We start from the raw sequence: 16,524 nt of genomic DNA, 5'->3' as shown, positions 1-16,524 counted from the left end.
AACTAACTGAAAGTCTGCAAACATGGAGAATAACTAATATAGTGGGAGTTCAAGAAAACTACAGTATTTGTGGATCAGGCACGTGGAAAATGGAGAAAAGTCAGACAGAGGTCAATTTTGATTAGTCCAGTAAAACAGCAGACTTGAAACAATCCTGATTTCTAAATCAGTATTATGATTCTGTTACACCACTGAAAAGTCATTTTATTTACAAGCAATTACAGCAGTGTGTCTCATCACTGTTATTAAAAAAATAATTTTAAAAAAATGCACAAACAAATAAAGCTTGCAGTGTATCATCAGTTAAAACAAAAGTTGGGAATTTCTGAACAAAATATATCCCACAATTATGTTACTGTTTTTTAACACATTGGTGATCACTAAAAGTTTAGGCCTGAAAACATATTTTAAAAGGGTCTGCATTCTGGACTCTCTATTCCCAATATTTGCATGTATATTTGCATGCATAAATAAGATGGAGAAAATGGACATTGAACAGATACTTCCAATACATGAAAGGTAGAATTTCAGGCTTTAAGCTTTATCCTGTGTTTTCACTCATGCTAGGGAATGAGTGGAGGTCTATTTATGCACACACTCCCTCACTTTTATTTTGCTATGCTCTTTATCCTGAGGAAAAAAAAAAAAACTTGTAATACAAACTTAGGCACACAAACAGGATTTAAATGTTATTTTAATAGATAATCACTGACTAACAATTTTGAGAGACGAGCTCAGCAAGGTAACAGGAAAGACTCTATCTAGAAATACCAGTTCAAGTACAGTCCAAGGACAAAAACAGTTACAGTTAACTCTCTGGAACATGTGAGCTAGGGGTTTTTTTGAGAAGATAAAAGGAAACTTGTTAGAAAATACTATGCCTGTCCAACACAAATGCAGCATTTATGAAAGAAAGCTATAAATAAGTTTGTAGTTCAAATTTTCTTGGCACACAGACCTTTGTAAACATTTACATTCTTAACATTTCAGCACTGTTATTAGTTCAATGCCACCACTGCAAGCAGTTTACTTACACAGTAGGATTAGGTATAACACATTGGATGTACCGCTTAAGAAAAATGGTAGCACATCTCTCTATACTGCAGTAAGGTCAGGATCTATGTTACTTTTATGCTACTTGAAGGTAGCATGCACAGTGGCAGCAATGTATCATGTAGTTAGATGCATCCAGTTTTGCTGTTCTGGGAACACATACTACAAGCAACTCATGTACAGAGCTTCATTTGTTTGAACTATAGGAAAAACGAGGAAGATGGTTACTAAAAAACCCTGCTTTTGACAGACTAGGTGTGCCCAAGCTGTGAGCCAACACACAGCACACTTCCAAGGACAACACTGAATCCTGTAAGAATCCTCAAGTTCCTGTTCTATCATTCTGAAACCAGGCTATGCTTCCTCACTTGGCTGATCATGTACACGTATATTTAAGGCCTTCCTGATCTACACTAAGGTGTCTCCAAGCCACAGCTTAGCATGCTCTCTGCATTTTAATTGCTATCTACCCCCTTATAGTTTTAAACCAAGACAGGGGAGGTTTAGGTTAGATATTTGGAGGAAGATTTTCACACAGAGGGTGGTGACGCACTGGAACAGGTTGCCCAAGGAGGTTGTGGATGCCCCATCCCTGGAGGCATTCAGGGCCAGGCTGGATGTAGCTCTGGGCGGCCTGGTCTGCTGGTTGGCGACCCTGCACATAGCAGGGGGGTTGAAACTGGATGATCATTGTGGTCCTTTTCAACCCAGGCCATTCTATGATTCTGTGATTCTTACTTCTGCAATAACTAAGCATACTCTTATACTGCTGGCCAGGCCTTCTGCTAAGCTGTGCTGTAACCTGCGGCAGCAATGACTACCCTGAGCCGAGATCTGGCACCACAGACGCCAGACACAGGGAATTACTCCAAAACACATCCCAAGTAGTGACCACCTCAGCAGAGGCACAGCCCGAACATACACAGCTCAGTAACCACTGGCAGGGTTCATTTCATGTGCGGTGTTTGATCTCTTTGATGTTTCCTTTGCATTCATCTCTGTGGTTACAGAAGCCACACGAGATACACGTACAGAAGCCAGACTCGGTGACCCCTACGGGTCCCTTCCAACTCGGGATATTCTGATTCTATGCACCTCACTTTTCCGGGCACAGTTAACACACGGGGTCACCTCAGTAACGCTTGCTCACCCGAGGTTATTTTTAAAGAGCGACGCTTGCGCACCCACAACACCCCCGCTCGTCACCTGAGCGCGCCTCCCGTCAGCCAGCCCCGACCGGCCTCCCTCAGCCCCGCACACAGCACGGCATTATTCAAGCGAGAAGAGCCGGGCACCCTCAGACGCCCGCCCAGCGCCCTCAGATCCCGGCAGCCCCTTCCCGCCCCCTCACGAGGGAGCCGCACCCCCGCCCCGACCCCGCGGGAGCCGAGGGCTGCGCGCCCACAAGCGCGGCCCAAAGTCAGGCGCCTGCGCGAGGGTCAGGTAACGGCACCCCGGCGACGGCCGCCCGCCCGTTACCTCCATGGCGGAGCCGGCTTGCTGCTAGCGCGGATGGACCGCGGCGCCCCTGACAGCACCGCTACCCCGCGCCCCCACTTCCGCCTTCGTCATCCCCTCACGCCGCTAACGCAGCGCGCCCCCCTGCGGCTGACAGCGACCGTCACCGGAGCCCCGCCCCTGGGTATGGCCACGCCTCATGAGCGCGGCCCCGCCGCCTGGCCTGGCCTGTGGCTCTCGGGGCAGAGCGGCCGTTGCTGTGACTTAGAGAAAGGGGAATACGTGTACAGTGGTAGAACTGTTAAGGTTGGAAAAGACCTCTCCATCCAGTCCAACCATTAGCCCATCCCCACCGTGCCCACTGACCGTGTCCCTCAGTGCCACACCGCCACACCTCCCAAGCACCTCCAAGTAGGGTGACTTCACCACCCCCCTGGGCAGCCTGTGCCACTGCATCACCACTCCTTCTGAGAAGAAGTCTTCCCTGATATCCAACCTGAGACCCCTGCAGTGCAACTGAAGTCCGTCCATACCTACAGACATAATCACGCACATATACATGCACCAGATCAAATAGCAGAAGGCCAGTGTTGTGGCTTGCAGTTCAGTTTCTGAATGAAAAGCCCTTTTTCTAGGCTGGAGTTTGAGGGGAGTGATATCCACCAAATTTTTGAAGTGTGCATTTTATTTTATTTTATTTTATTTTATTTTATTTGCTGTAATCATGCATACATGCTGATAATGCTTGCGGTATTTTTGATGCTTCATGATAGGTAATTGATTATTAATGAGAAGCTGCTTGGGAGAAACAATTCAGGCATATTGTTCTCTTTACAATTCCCCAGATAAATATTGAATATCACCGAATTAATTGGAGTGCGATGAGAGAGCACCTATTGTCTTAGTAAAATAGGCATTTTTGTCTGTCAAGATGCTGCTCTTGGATGAGCAACCTGCATTTCTCTGAGTATTTCTACTGTCTTCCTCCTTTTAAAATTCAAATTATAAGTGGTGACAAAAGGCTGAAAGGTTGTTCATATCTACCTCAAAAAGCATTCCCTGGTCTTGTGCACTGTACCCCAGTGCACTCACTATACTCTACGTATGTTTATTGCATACTGTTAACACATGCAGGTAAACAATTGCAGCAGCAGAAGACAGTTCCTTGCTCTCACAGGCTGCTGGCCAGGGGTTGATCTTCGGAACAAACCCTTAAGAGCAGTCTTTCCACTACCCCTCTCCTTATGCTCCTCAGAAGTCCCACAGAGCAACCAACGTAGGGGCTGTTTTTCCTCACCCATTCCGGGAGGCTCTGAACTGGGCCCTGACAGGGCTCCCCACTCTGTGGGGTGTGTGTTTGACAGACAGGCCAGATCTCACCCTGCTCCCCTTCCTTTTGTGCAAGAAAACTTGTACAAAACAGATTTCTTTAGACAAATAAAATGGTTTTGACAATCCTTCTTTCTGGTCTTAAATTGCAACAGGAACTGCAAAACACCCTGTTTAGAGCATAGAAGCAGAATAAAATAGTCGTTCCTAGAAAGTACAGAAGAAAAAACATCGAGGATTTTAATGCTTGACCATTTCAGTTTGTTATAACCAAATATTTCTTCTGCTAAAGTTGTTCCGTATTTCTTGGAAGAAATGCTGATTCACACCTGTAGTAGTCTTACATGATTTTCTTAAACAGATTATGAATAGTGTCTTATCTATCTCAAAGGAGTCACTAGGATTATGCTTGGTGCATGGAGCTAGTTTGGGACAAGGTAAGTGAGAAAAACAAGAATAACTTATATGCCCTATGTATTCTATAATTTTATTATCTTTGTAAAGATAATTAGTTCTTCTTTTAAATAGCATTGTTTATGTAAAACAAGATTGCCAGAAGCCTTATGAGACGTGCTGGGGCAGAGCATAATGAACTTTAGATCCTGCTCTCATTGGAAGGCCAAGTTCCACAGGACTATGTTTAGCCATTGCACAAAGGCTGTGTATAAACGCTTGTTCACTAGCACTGGAGTTATTAGACCTACAGGAATGTTCTGAAGAGTACAGAATGAGGAAATTACTATAATTTTGCACCTGAGGAATGTGTTTCTAACTTGAAGACCTAATGCTTTAAATATTTGGCTCTGTGGAATCTGAATCCACCTTTCCAGCCGGTTCTGTAGTTCACAAACTTTCCTTTATGAACCACTTTATGCCAGCCAGTATCCTTGCTTTTAAGGCTTCTGTAGATACAAAATCAGTATAAAGAAAGGCAGGGTATGAATTCACGGTGTGTTAACTATTCATTCCTGTTTGGAAGCTTCAAGTATTCTCTCTAACCTGTGCAAATGGCCACGTTTACTTAGGTTTGGGGTTAGTAGGTTGTGGAATTGTACAGACTACAGGTATAGTGAGAAATTAAAGAAGATGTGAAAGGGGAGGCTATTCTGTATGTTTGTAAGAGTAAATTAGATGAAGGGGCAGTACTGTCCTGTGTTTATATTGCTTTCTGTGTGAAAGGCTTTGTTAGCAATTAAAAAAAAAGAGAGAGAGAGGAGAAGTTGTTTATTTAACCCTTGATTCTGTTCTGAAATTGCAACTGGAAATGAGAGGTAAAGAGTTCAGTATTCTGTTACTAATCTGCAAAGTCCACCAAGCCTATTCAGAAACTATTGTTAAACAAGGAAGCTAACACTGTGTTTGAGCACCTAGGGTTGGGTCTGCCTGTAGAAGACCATTCTATTGTTGACTGATTGTGAAAACTCCTCTAACTGCAAACAGAAATAGAAGCAAATAGAGATCAATGTGGGTTATTGGCACAATAACAGGTTATTAGGAATCATCAGGCCTCATTGTAAAAAAATTTAAATAACTTAGTTACCTTATTTTTCAGATGTCCAGCCTAAGACCATATCTACAGCTGTATTACCCCTACCAGAGCAGGGCCCTAGGTATCTCACTTTTGACATCTTCGCAGTGTCTCCACGATCAGATTAGATGCCTATAATTCAGCTGTAAGCCTTTTCACACTCTGAGCTCACACTGCTTAAAAATACCATCTGCCCCTGCAGCAGGTTATGCTGAAGCCCTTCTAGAAAATGATACACGACTGATTTGCCTCTTCAACATTAAGCGTGGGACACTGCTGCATAACAGCATTCCCGGTCCACCTACACAGTGCCTAAGCCTGTGCTTGGTCTGAAGGGCAGGCAGATCCTGGTTATCCAGCCTAAGCCCATGGCTTCAGGCCTGGCTGCATGGCTTGGTTTCATCCTATGAGTGGTATGGGTAAGACTAGATTTCCTCAGAGCCTCTAGCCTCACCTGTAGCCTACACAGCCATGTCACACATCAAGAGATGTGAGTGGAAGTCCAGGCTTAAAAAACAATGTTATTACACCTCTGGAAAATTCCAGAATTAATCATTAACCTTGTTGTAAAGATAAGGCTTCTTCTGAGCATGTTGACATAAATCGTTATTAAAAATTTATGCTATATAGATTATATGCTAAGCTATCCATATCCTCTATGGGTAGAACAAGAAGAATAAAAGCTACCCTTTGTCAATGGTCTGTTTCCTAAGCAGATAAGCAGTAACTTTCAATCCAAGCACAAAGCAGATAATATGGAGTACAATTAATAGGAAGGAAAGCAGTGCTCCTCTACCTCTGAATGCTAACTAAGAAGGTAGAATAGCTCTTTCTCTGCCTCTCACCTTAATTATTTTTTAAGCTTGGTGCTTCTTCCATTCTGGTTTTTAAATGGCCACCTTCCATGTGTGGAAGAAAAATGGCTCTGCTAGTTTGTAAGGACAGTCAAGCTACAGGGAGATCATGAGTACCCTGAAACTTGTACAGCAGTTTGTAGTAAAACATAGTATCAAAGCATGAATCTTCATTCATTCCAGTGGGAGGATTTGATTTGGTAGCTGTTGGCGCAGAGCTACAAAGCAGGCACACGTGAATAGTTAGCATGTATTAATGAACACTGGTTTTCAAACATTTGTCAGCTATCAAAACTCTGCAGGTATGCTTTCTTAGTAGAGAAGCAGCAGGGAAGAATTTACTGTGAGGTTGCATCAGCTAAACTGACACAGGTCCTGTTTGAGCTTACATAGAAGAAGTTGCAGCTATGTAAGAAAGTCAGTAAAACTTTATTTAAAACCATGTTTCTAGGTAACTGGACAAAAATAAAGCACCAGTGTATGTTCAGAGTATATGTCTGACTTGAGCTCTGAACATAGCTCTGAACACAGAATGACTCATTTGTATGAGAAGCAGAAACTATACAGTGGTTTAGACTGATGTGAAATAATGTAGTTAAACATGTACAATCGCCTTCTGCTGATGCTCTGTGATTTATAGTATCTTATGTCAAAATATATTAAACTTCTTACCAACCTACATTGTTAGTTGTAAAGCACCTCTGTAGATACATCATTTAAAGCTACTCTATACATAGCAACTGATAAAGATATGCAAGTTAAAGGCACTCTAGATGTTGGAACTCTCCAGTCATCTACACAAGCACATGCACATCTCTGTTGTGATCTCTCATAATAGACACCAAAATACAATCATTTCCAGGACCACTGGGGGATGCATACAGCCTATAAGCCCTTTCTCAAACTTTTCATGTTACTACAGATGCAGTCTTACTGAAAACAACTATTTGTTGCCAGTAGTTTTACAAGGAATTAATTTCAATTCATAACATATTACAAATTGGTTGTTCTGTCTCAACTATGCTAGGCTAAGTGAGCTTAAAAAGAAAAAAAAAAAAACATCCCATCTTTCTATTCCCCTGCCAGCTATATTTTCTCATAAAGGTTTGTGTTTCCATCTTTGAGTATATTATATATATACATATATATATAAAGTATAAGTGAGATAAGGAAAGGCAATTTTTATATACCCACATATCCCATGCTTATTTCCCCTATTTTTTTTTCTTTCTTTCTTTCTTTTTTTCCTCCCAATATTGCTTTCTCTGACCTGCATTACTTTTTTATGTGCTTTTCAGAGCAGCTGAATTCCAGTTGGGTGAAGATTTACCTGAGGAAAAGAAACCAGTATGACACAAGCCTCTGTCACCCTCACCCTGCAGCAGATGCCTTCAGCATTTTCTCCTTCTAATAAACAGAGAGATTTCGAAAGAGGAGCAAATAGGTCACCTGTGCAACCTCATAATATGTTATCTAGCTACTGAGTTAAGCATATTTTCCATTTACTGATAGCTCTTATGACCCTGAATGAGGATTAGATTGACAAAGAGCTGACTTGTGTCATTTCTTGGAGTGACCAAAAAGAATAGAAATATGTCAGAGAGCAGGCAACACCTTTTCCTTGTACTGGTGACAGTGAAATAACAAGCTAAGTTAATCATGAACAAAAGCTACAGAAGTCACAGAAACCTTCCCAGGCTCATATTTAATTTTGCTGCAAGGAGCAGCAGCACCTCTGCCAGATGACTTTTTTCTCAGATTGTCAGTTTTCAGATACATCCTTTATATGTGGGCAGGAATCCCCACTGACCTAAAGCCCTTCCAGTGCCTATGTTTGCATCTGTGTAACAAATGGCTACTTCTAGTTCCAGTATTTCGTGCATTTTTAAAGGAAACTTGTTGGGTTGAGGGCTGACAATGTAACTTCTGCATTTGATGGGAGGCCTTTTGTTTGTTTCCAAACTTGATATTGGTGCCCTTTAAGGAACTACGTTCAATTTAGATATTTGGATAAATCTCTGGCCTGAAATGGTCTGTGCACGCTGGCAGTTGCTGCTGTTATTAGATCCCTGGAATGTCCTCAAGCCAAAGAGAAAATTCCCACAGTAAGCATTTTGTGTTGAGCTATAGAGTCCAAGATAGTATTTTCCTCTAGCTGCTGTACTGTAGTAGTAGTGTAGTTTTCCCTCTGACATTCAGGCTGCAAATCCAGTTAAACAGGAACTCTTCAGGGGCTTTTTGTGTGTTGAACTCAATAGCAGCACTTTAAATATAGAAGTGGATTGATTGGTATTAGTTGTGATTAAAAGTGCTATGGATTATTTTAATTAATTTTCTACCACCTGAAAAAAATGGCTATAGTTCTGACGCTAACGCTAAGCATTATTTGATAATATTGAGCAAGGCTTATTGCAACTAAAGGTTCTAATTGGGCTGTTTTTATATTTAGTCAACAAGGGAAGAGCAGAGAAAAGGATTAGGCGATAATGTGATAAGTCTGATGGACACACTTACAAAGGTGGAGAAGGGTCAAATATTCTCATTGCTGACTCTTGACCTGCTTCATACCAACTTTCAGGATTTTCTGCATATGTTTGCAGAAGTTGGTGCTATTCAATTCAGAAAGGCAACAATGACAAAAGCTTCTTGTCTTGATGCAGAAGAGTCTACAGCCTTCACAACTGGATTGTAGATGAGTACCTCTCTATAGCCCTGTAACAAATTTCATCAGATAATGGGTGTTTCATATTTTTGGAAAAGCTGCTTTCATCTCAGTGGCACTCATGATGCCCAGCTTAAAACAAGAAAAAATAAAATGATTCTACTTTGTGCGCTTCTATTACTTTGTTTATTCTTGACCAACATTTAAAATTCATTATTGCTATTATTTATTAGTTAATATTTATACAACGTGGGAATAACATAATAATGCCCACACCTTGTGCAATCTTTTAACACCTTTTTTTCCTGTTGGTTTCATAATTTCTGATTTGAAAATGCCAGTGATATCAACTGCGGTTTAACAAAGACAAAAACCCGAAATATCTGAAATAATTTAGTTAATGCTAAAAGTTACTGTGGAAGGGTTGAACGGCAAATATTCAGGGAGGGAGTATTTTCTTTGGGGAGGCAAATCTACGTTTCCACGTAGTTTGAACAATCTCATTGCAATGAAAAATCAGTAGTGTGTGAAAGAAAGATTTTGAAAGGCATTTTGTGAAGGAAAAGCAAAATGTGGAAAAAGGAAAATGCTGATAGATTGTAAAGAATAACTTCCATTGCTAATAATCACAATTCCATGCGAAAAACTAGAGAGGTATCAGCCATTTTCTTCTTATAATCCTGATCAAACTTCTTATTCAGTGCCACAGTGAAATAATTCTTCCAGTCCCCGACAGATCCTATGAAAAAAAACCATCTTAATTTACCATTATTTCTTGAAGCCCATTAACCATGACTTACTAAAGAACTACACCTGAATAGAATGATTACTTCAAGGCAGAATGACAACCAGAAAGAGACTTAATGCCAGTAATAAACCTCAGTACCTTTTCTCATGAATGGGGAAACTGAGTGATCCATTACTCCCACAAAATCCTTAGTGTAGTTTGTCATGGGATTGTCTTTCATTATCTCAAATGAGGTGTTATATATTATCTTGTTGAGAACCTCCTCGTCTAAGTCCTTCTCCAGAAACTTCATAATCTTCTGAATTTCTCTCTTTGGATTCTGCAGAGAGAAGAAAGTAGGGCAAGAAACAGAGCCAAAAAAAGCAAGGAAATTGCAGCTGTTATCAAAGTGAAAAGTCAGGTTGTCTGAAGATATACAGGTACAGATGGCATAATAGGCATCTGTTGATTGTAGATAATACCTACTGAACTTCCGGATTTCAAACAGAGCTCTATAAACACACATTCAGTCTTTACCTCCTTCATATCTTCATAGAAGAGGTAGAGAATACGGTGCTTGTCTTTTGCCTTCCACCATCCTTTTACGTGGTCATACCAGGAACCCCAGAGCACTGAAAAAGGAGTAACAGCAGCAGCAACCATAAATACGTACTCTTATTTTGAAGTGTCTGTGTCCCTCACATTTCCTCCATAATCAGTGTCTATATATTTCCCTGTTTTTTAAGCTAGCTTTGAATTACTTTCAGTTTGCCCTGCAGGGTGTTGGACTATACGGACAAAAAGGTCCCTTTCAACCTGTATTATTCTATGTCCCTAACTGGTTAAACTACTTGGTATGCTATCAGGAGTCTCTGTTTTTCTCCAGTAAGTACCAAGGTGACTGGCTTGGACAGAGGTTGCTATGTTCTAAGCAACTGCACTGGGACAGAAGGCACACAAGCAGAGATGTTCAAACATAAGACACAAAGTCTCAATTAGGCATGAGACTTTCATGCTAGTCCAGGCAGTGGTGTTTCTAGGCCTACACACTGACCAAAACTGAGCACTGTGATCCATTTGAACAGGTTTTATTTCTTGGATGTGAGCACCTCTTTTAGAAGAGGAAGAATCAGTTTCTGGGGTGGCCTGTCCTTAGCTAGATAATTGACTTTGTTCAGATGCCTGATTTTTAGACTGTTAAATTTAGGTAAAAAGACTTCCCTAGCTCAAATTCATCTTGCACAATCTATTCATAATTAAACTTTGCTCTCTTGTGAGAGCTGTATTCTATGCTAGAATACAGCCATTGAGCTGCTGCATCTTCCCAGATGGCTTCTAAGCAGGTCTCTTTTAACCTCAGAGAGAAAAACCTAAAAATCATCACATATGGTTTTGAAAGATAATGGAGTAAAGAGTAGCATTGTTTTTTTTCTCTCAAAATGTGCATGTAAAGATGTGGTTCATCTTTCAGGTACTATAAAAACCTTTGAATGAAGACAGATTACTATCAAAACACTTTCAGTGGATATCCCTCCACCGAGTGTCAGCACTGAATTTCAAAACAGATATTTAGCTATCGGGTATTTTTAAATGAACAAAATCTCTTAAACAACTAATTGCAGCTCATCACCTTCTCCATTCATGAATTTCTCTGTGAACTCCTCGATGGTTCCTGGGTCAGGTAATACTTTATTCATTCTGTGGAAATGGTAGTATGACACCAGGTTGTCTTTTGCATTTCTTGCCACATAGATGATCTTTGTTGGATGTGAAAATGAGAGAGACAAAGAGAGAGAGAAAATACAAGCTTAAGCATGGTTCTATGGATATTGAGCTTCTCCTTGTTTTTTTCTCTTGGAGCCTGAGTAACAAAGGCTGAAGAGGCTTTGCTTGGAAACTGCCATTCTCTGGCATCCAACTCAGAAAACTCACTCATCACTTCTTTAGTTTCACACTGACTTTGAGCAATAAAGGGGAGATAGCAGGGGAGACCTTTAGTTTTCACAAAGATTCTGGAAACCACATTCAGTCTACTTTTATTACATTCTTTCCATTTGAAGTAGAGAGATTCCTACCTCTTCAGCCTTACCTTGCAGTTTTGTTCCCAGAAGGAGGGAGGCACCAGCTGCACGGGGAGATGAGTTTTCATTGTTCGCGGGGAAGGCATAGCTTCAGCTAACTTCAGGCCTGCAGAATGACTTTTTATGAGAACTGACCTGCAATCTAAGTTCTGCTAGCGCTTCTTTGCTACTGAGATTTTGATGCTGACTTTTTAGAAGGCCCCTTATAATGATCATTAGTCTCCAAAGCAACTAAACAGAACATAGAAAACATTGCATAAGCACCTTCTGTATTTCTGAAGGAATTTTTGCTCATGTAATTTTACTTATGTTTTGAGGACATCTGCAGCTGAGTTAGGTACCGTGGAGTATGATACACAGCTTTCAGAGGCACACCTTCAGGAGGGCCTGTGCCATATCTCCCAGCCTTGTATTGGCTTGTGTAGCATTTGACGCTTATGGTAAAGCAACTGAATTGCACCACCCTGATTCTTGATATGGCACATAGTGCAGTGGCAAAGAAAGCCCATGGCATCAGTTCTGGATGCTTGTTTTATTTCACTTCATTTAAAATACAAATCTATTTATGTGATATTCACCTGAGTATCCGAGAGGTGAAGAATCTGGGATATACCACTCAAGGAAAGGATGGCGTTTGTAAGTACTGGCACGTCTACACTTCTCAATGTCTCCATTTTGTTGAATCATATCCACTATCTCCTGTGTCCATGTAGTACCTGAAAATGTCAGTGCTTAGATGTTTCCCATGAGAAGAGCTGAAAGTCTCTTCTGCTAGGGAACTGAAAGCTGGAAGGATGGAATCCATGTCAAAAGAGGAAGGAACAGCACAGAGAGTGACTGAGAAAAACAGAAATATAGGACAATGGAGGAAAAATGCATAATTAGGTATAAAAAGGTGATTTCCAAACCACGGTTTCAGGGATTCTGTTTTTGGAAGGTTTTTTCTTTCTAACAGAAACACCCTCCACTGCCACTCCAAGATAAACAGACATAATACAGTTTGGAGACTGCTTTATTTGAAAAGAAGAATGAAACTCCCATATCCCACCTTCCACCTTCTCACAACAATTCAACTATTTCAATTTTTGTTTTCATCCTGAATTTGAATGAAAAAAAAAAAAAGAAATACGTGAACTTTGAGAGAGTAAAAATTTAATACAGTTTGAAAATAAAAAAAAGTTGCAGTATTTTCAGTGCTCCCATGTGAAATGTTCTAATGAAGCTCAGTACAACATTTTATTTCCTCTGCCTGAGCTAATACAACATCTTGTGAGAGATACAGAACTGTGTCTCTCATGTGCCATTTTTCCCTTGTAGCTGTGGTCATGAGGTTAACTGCACCTCTTTCCAGGTAGTTTGGCTAGAGAACCAGCTAAGGGATAATCCGGAGAGTGATATGGGTAGGAAATTCAGCCACTAATAGGATGCTTGAACTGTGTGGACCTGGCAGATACAATAATATAATGTCAAATGTACTCCTAACTTTATTTATTTTTAATTCTATGGTTGAGATATTTTTAAATCTAGACAGACTAAAATAACCTTTTAGGTTATGATATAGCCTAAAATAATATCCTTTTAGTTAAAGTAGACTAGAAATAAGTTAAAAGCTTTCAGCAAAATCTTTTTTCTACCTTCAAAAATAAATAATTTTTGGTAATAATATATCTTCTTTTTTTTTTCTGCTGGAAACAACACTTAAAACTTCTTGCTAATTTTTTATGATCATCAAATGTTACAAAGTCTGTTCCTAAATCTCCTGAGCTGTATGTCTTTTTGTTCATCCAGTGTAAGTACTGAAATCCTGTTACTTGTTGCTTTCCCATATAATAAGCATAAAGGATCTAATGAAGAGGAGAAATAGTAATGAATTAAATGTCCAATCAATGAATTTGGTTATTTCTTTAAAAAAGTAACCTATCTCCAGTTAGGTTTCCTGTACTGGTTTACGCCAAGTCATTCACCATATGAATATGGTGAATTCAAGTATGAATACAATTCATACTTGAACAGTTTCTGTTATTTCTCAATGAACTGTGATTTTTACTAGGCTTTGTTAAATAACCATCTGCTGATGGAAAAGTTCTACAGTACACTAGTATCTATGTGTATAGTCTGAATCAAAGGAAACATGTGAGCAATTAGACTTTGACCATTTGAACTTCAAATAGTAATGGTCCGCAACTTCTGCCAAAGTAGTCAAAAGTTGCTCACCACAGCTAACAGAGCTTCATGTCTTTAAAATGTAAGTCAGTCTGGGGATTAAACAAATATCAGTCACAACAGAAAAACAGAATTCTTCATTTCAATAGTGAGCACTATCCCAAACTTTTCTATTCTATTTCCTATGCACACAAACCTGCTTTTGCGTATGTTGCTACAAGCAGATCATCAGGTCTGGCTTTGAAGTTCCACACTTGATCCCATATGTCACATGTTGGTTTCGTGACAGGAATACCTTGCACTTCACCCATTTCAGATCGGAGCATATTCTCTTCCAGACTCAAATTTTCCATTTTATCCAGGGCCATTTTGTCCTGCATGAGGAATGAAAGGCTTGGAACTTGATATGTTTGCCAAATTGACTCACTCAACCTCAAAGTCCCTTTCCATATCCTCTGATTTACTTGCCTGTATTTAAATCTATCTGAGTCCATATCTACATATGAACTCCTGGATGTAATTTGAAGAAATGCTTGGCATATTGCTGTCGGTAACTCTCAGCATCTTTAAAAACCACTCTATTTACTCAGATGCAAAAAGAGATTAACAAAACCCCAAACATTATTTCCATTTTTAGTTATTTTAGAAAACATATTTATGTAAAACACTGACTATAAGTGTGACCTTTGAAAGGCAAGAAAAAGTAATCAGGGATGTGATTCAGAAGAGAATAGAGCCTAAAAGCTCCCACTGAAGCCAGCACATAGGACCCAACCCTTCGTTCTGAAAGAAAATAAACAGACTCTCCTGATAACGCCCTTTGGGCCTGATACTCACAATAAATATGCGCAGAACTTGTTTGGTCTGTGTTTCGTTTGTGCAGCTTTTCACTTCTAGGGCTTTTTGCTGAATACTGAGTTTTGTTGCTGATAAATAACCTGAAACAGGTAGATGATTAACTAAAAGCTGTTACACATTAATTATTTAAATCAACCCAGTTGAATCCTCTGCCCATCCTACAACTTTGCAAAAAGGAGTTACAAATTTCTGTATTTCTCTTGAGGAATATTCTAGCCATAAAATTCAGAGTTCCAGAATCTGATCTGTGGAAATTTCTGCTTTAGGGGAGGCTAAAGAAATAACCTCAATTGCAAATACGAGTTAGAAAGGATAAAAGACAGATTTCAATTTCAACAGCAAATATTGCCAAAACATTTCCTTTTGTTTCTGTATTTGCTCACATCTGTTTTCACACAGCTTCTGTTGAACAGAGCAAGAAATTGGTTGGTGACTGAGCTCTGACCCAAGAAATTAAAAAAAAAAAAAAAACAAGAAAAGAAAAAAAAAAAAAAGGAAAGAAACTTACAAGAGAAGTTTTCATGGCTGAATGTCTTCAGTCATAGGTAGTATCAATGACAGTGTAGCTGCTCAGATCTTCAGACAGATGTAGAATGAAAGCTTGGGTGGAGTTCTATCCCACCAATGAGTGTGGTGGGAGCAAAGGAGGAAATACAGCAGCAGCCAACAGCTGAAGTGTTTTTCTGGCTTGGTTAATTAACTCTTTTTTAATCCTATCATGGAAAACTACTTTGAATTCTCATCTGAAGTATGAGTCTTTGCTGAAAACAAACTTGGATGTTGACCACTACGTCCAGAAAGATTATTTTAACTTGTCTGTATTGTTGTCAATAGTCATGAAAGGATACATTTTCTTTCTAATACTTAATCTAAGTTGCCAGAAGAGTTTATTTGCTGTTAACACCTAAGATCAATGGGACTGAATAAATTGGCTGCATTTTCGTGACATTTGGCACAATGCTCATTTAATGGAAGTCCAAGGATATGTTTTATTTATGGGGCTAGCCATTTTTGCTCTAGACTACTTTCTTACAGGCTCACTTCTCAACTAGTATGACATTGCAGGGTTTGGGATCCCTACAGATGAGGTAACATTTCTTTCCAAAGTCTAAGTTTCTGCCTGTCTTTGTATGAGGTGCTGGGAGAGATAATGATGTGTCCTACATGAGTCACAAACAGCATAGTAACACTGGCTGACAAAAGTGGGATGACACTTTTATATCTATTTCTCAAATATTGCAGTCAGATGTTTGAATGCATCAGAAAAAGTTATTCTTTTCCTGAGGTAAAATGTGAGGTCACTTCAGATGGATTGTATTCATAAGGCAAAATTATTATGACACAGCATTGCTATCAGGTCCTGCTTCTATTTTCCATTGAAGGTATGCCATCACCCTGCGTCCTCATAACTCCTGTTTGGTTATCCTTTGTATGACCTGGTAAGATTTGTATCTGAAATAGCTTTCCATTTTAAAAGATATTTCATGCATCCAAATCAAATGAGGATGTGGCCATCCTTGCACAGTCCAACCTTTTTATGGAGGGCTAATCAGCATTCTACCCCTTGATCCACATGCAGTTTACATTTCCCAGACATTTTACAGGTTATATGCTATGTTAGTAATGTGGGCTCTTGTACAAAGACCAACAGAGCTCACATGAACTGTTCAAGATCACTGATATATAGATTCATAGAATCATAGATTGCTGTGGGTTGGAAGGGACATTAAAGACCTTCTAGTTCCAACCCCTTTCCACGGGCAGAGACACCTTCTAGTATACCAGTTTGTTCAAAGGCCCATCCAACCTGA

At 39.8% G+C, this 16,524-nt stretch overlaps 2 protein-coding genes across 3 annotated transcripts in view; both read right to left on the bottom strand.

Annotated features, from left to right (window-relative positions):
• GCC2 (GRIP and coiled-coil domain containing 2) overlaps positions 1-2,629 on the bottom strand; it is a 28,706-nt gene extending 26,077 nt beyond the window's left edge. The window contains exon 1 of one of the 2 annotated variants that reach the window (XM_046906410.1): positions 2,260-2,629. Coding sequence is in view for 1 of the 2 variants with exons in the window: in XM_004938522.5 (XP_004938579.2) it covers positions 2,533-2,538 (6 nt within the window). In the remaining variant the exon portion in view is untranslated. The remainder of the gene's footprint in view (positions 1-2,259) is intronic. The other variant, XM_004938522.5, reaches the window with a different exon arrangement.
• A 6,422-nt stretch (positions 2,630-9,051) lies between these two features.
• SULT1C3 (sulfotransferase family 1C member 3) lies at positions 9,052-15,275 on the bottom strand. Its single transcript, NM_001396923.1, has 9 exons — positions 15,222-15,275; positions 14,693-14,793; positions 14,052-14,229; positions 12,271-12,408; positions 11,701-11,798; positions 11,242-11,368; positions 10,149-10,243; positions 9,771-9,951; positions 9,052-9,623 (listed from the first exon to the last, which is right to left on the bottom strand). The coding sequence occupies exons 3-9, from the start codon at positions 14,221-14,223 to the stop codon at positions 9,511-9,513; spliced, it is 924 nt and encodes a 307-aa protein (NP_001383852.1). The 5' UTR covers positions 14,224-14,229; positions 14,693-14,793; positions 15,222-15,275; the 3' UTR covers positions 9,052-9,510.
• Positions 15,276-16,524: the final 1,249 nt, after the last annotated feature.

The sequence above is a fragment of the Gallus gallus genome, chromosome 1 (assembly GCF_016699485.2).
Source record: "Gallus gallus isolate bGalGal1 chromosome 1, bGalGal1.mat.broiler.GRCg7b, whole genome shotgun sequence".
In the NCBI taxonomy this organism is placed as follows: domain Eukaryota; kingdom Metazoa; phylum Chordata; class Aves; order Galliformes; family Phasianidae; genus Gallus; species Gallus gallus.
The sequence above is the reverse complement of the archived record's forward strand: the minus strand, read 5'-3'. Positions and strand labels throughout refer to the sequence as shown.

Excerpts from the sequence above, each read along its gene's own strand:
- SULT1C3 (NM_001396923.1), bottom strand. The coding sequence starts at position 14,223 with ATGGCCCTGGATAAAATGGAAAATTTGAGTCTGGAAGAGAATATGCTC. Across the intron at positions 12,409-14,051 it reads AGCAACATACGCAAAAGCAG|GTACTACATGGACACAGGAG; the intron begins GTTTGTGTGCAT and ends TGACATTTTCAG. Across the intron at positions 9,952-10,148 it reads TCTATGAAGATATGAAGGAG|AATCCAAAGAGAGAAATTCA; the intron begins GTAAAGACTGAA and ends TTCTCTCTGCAG.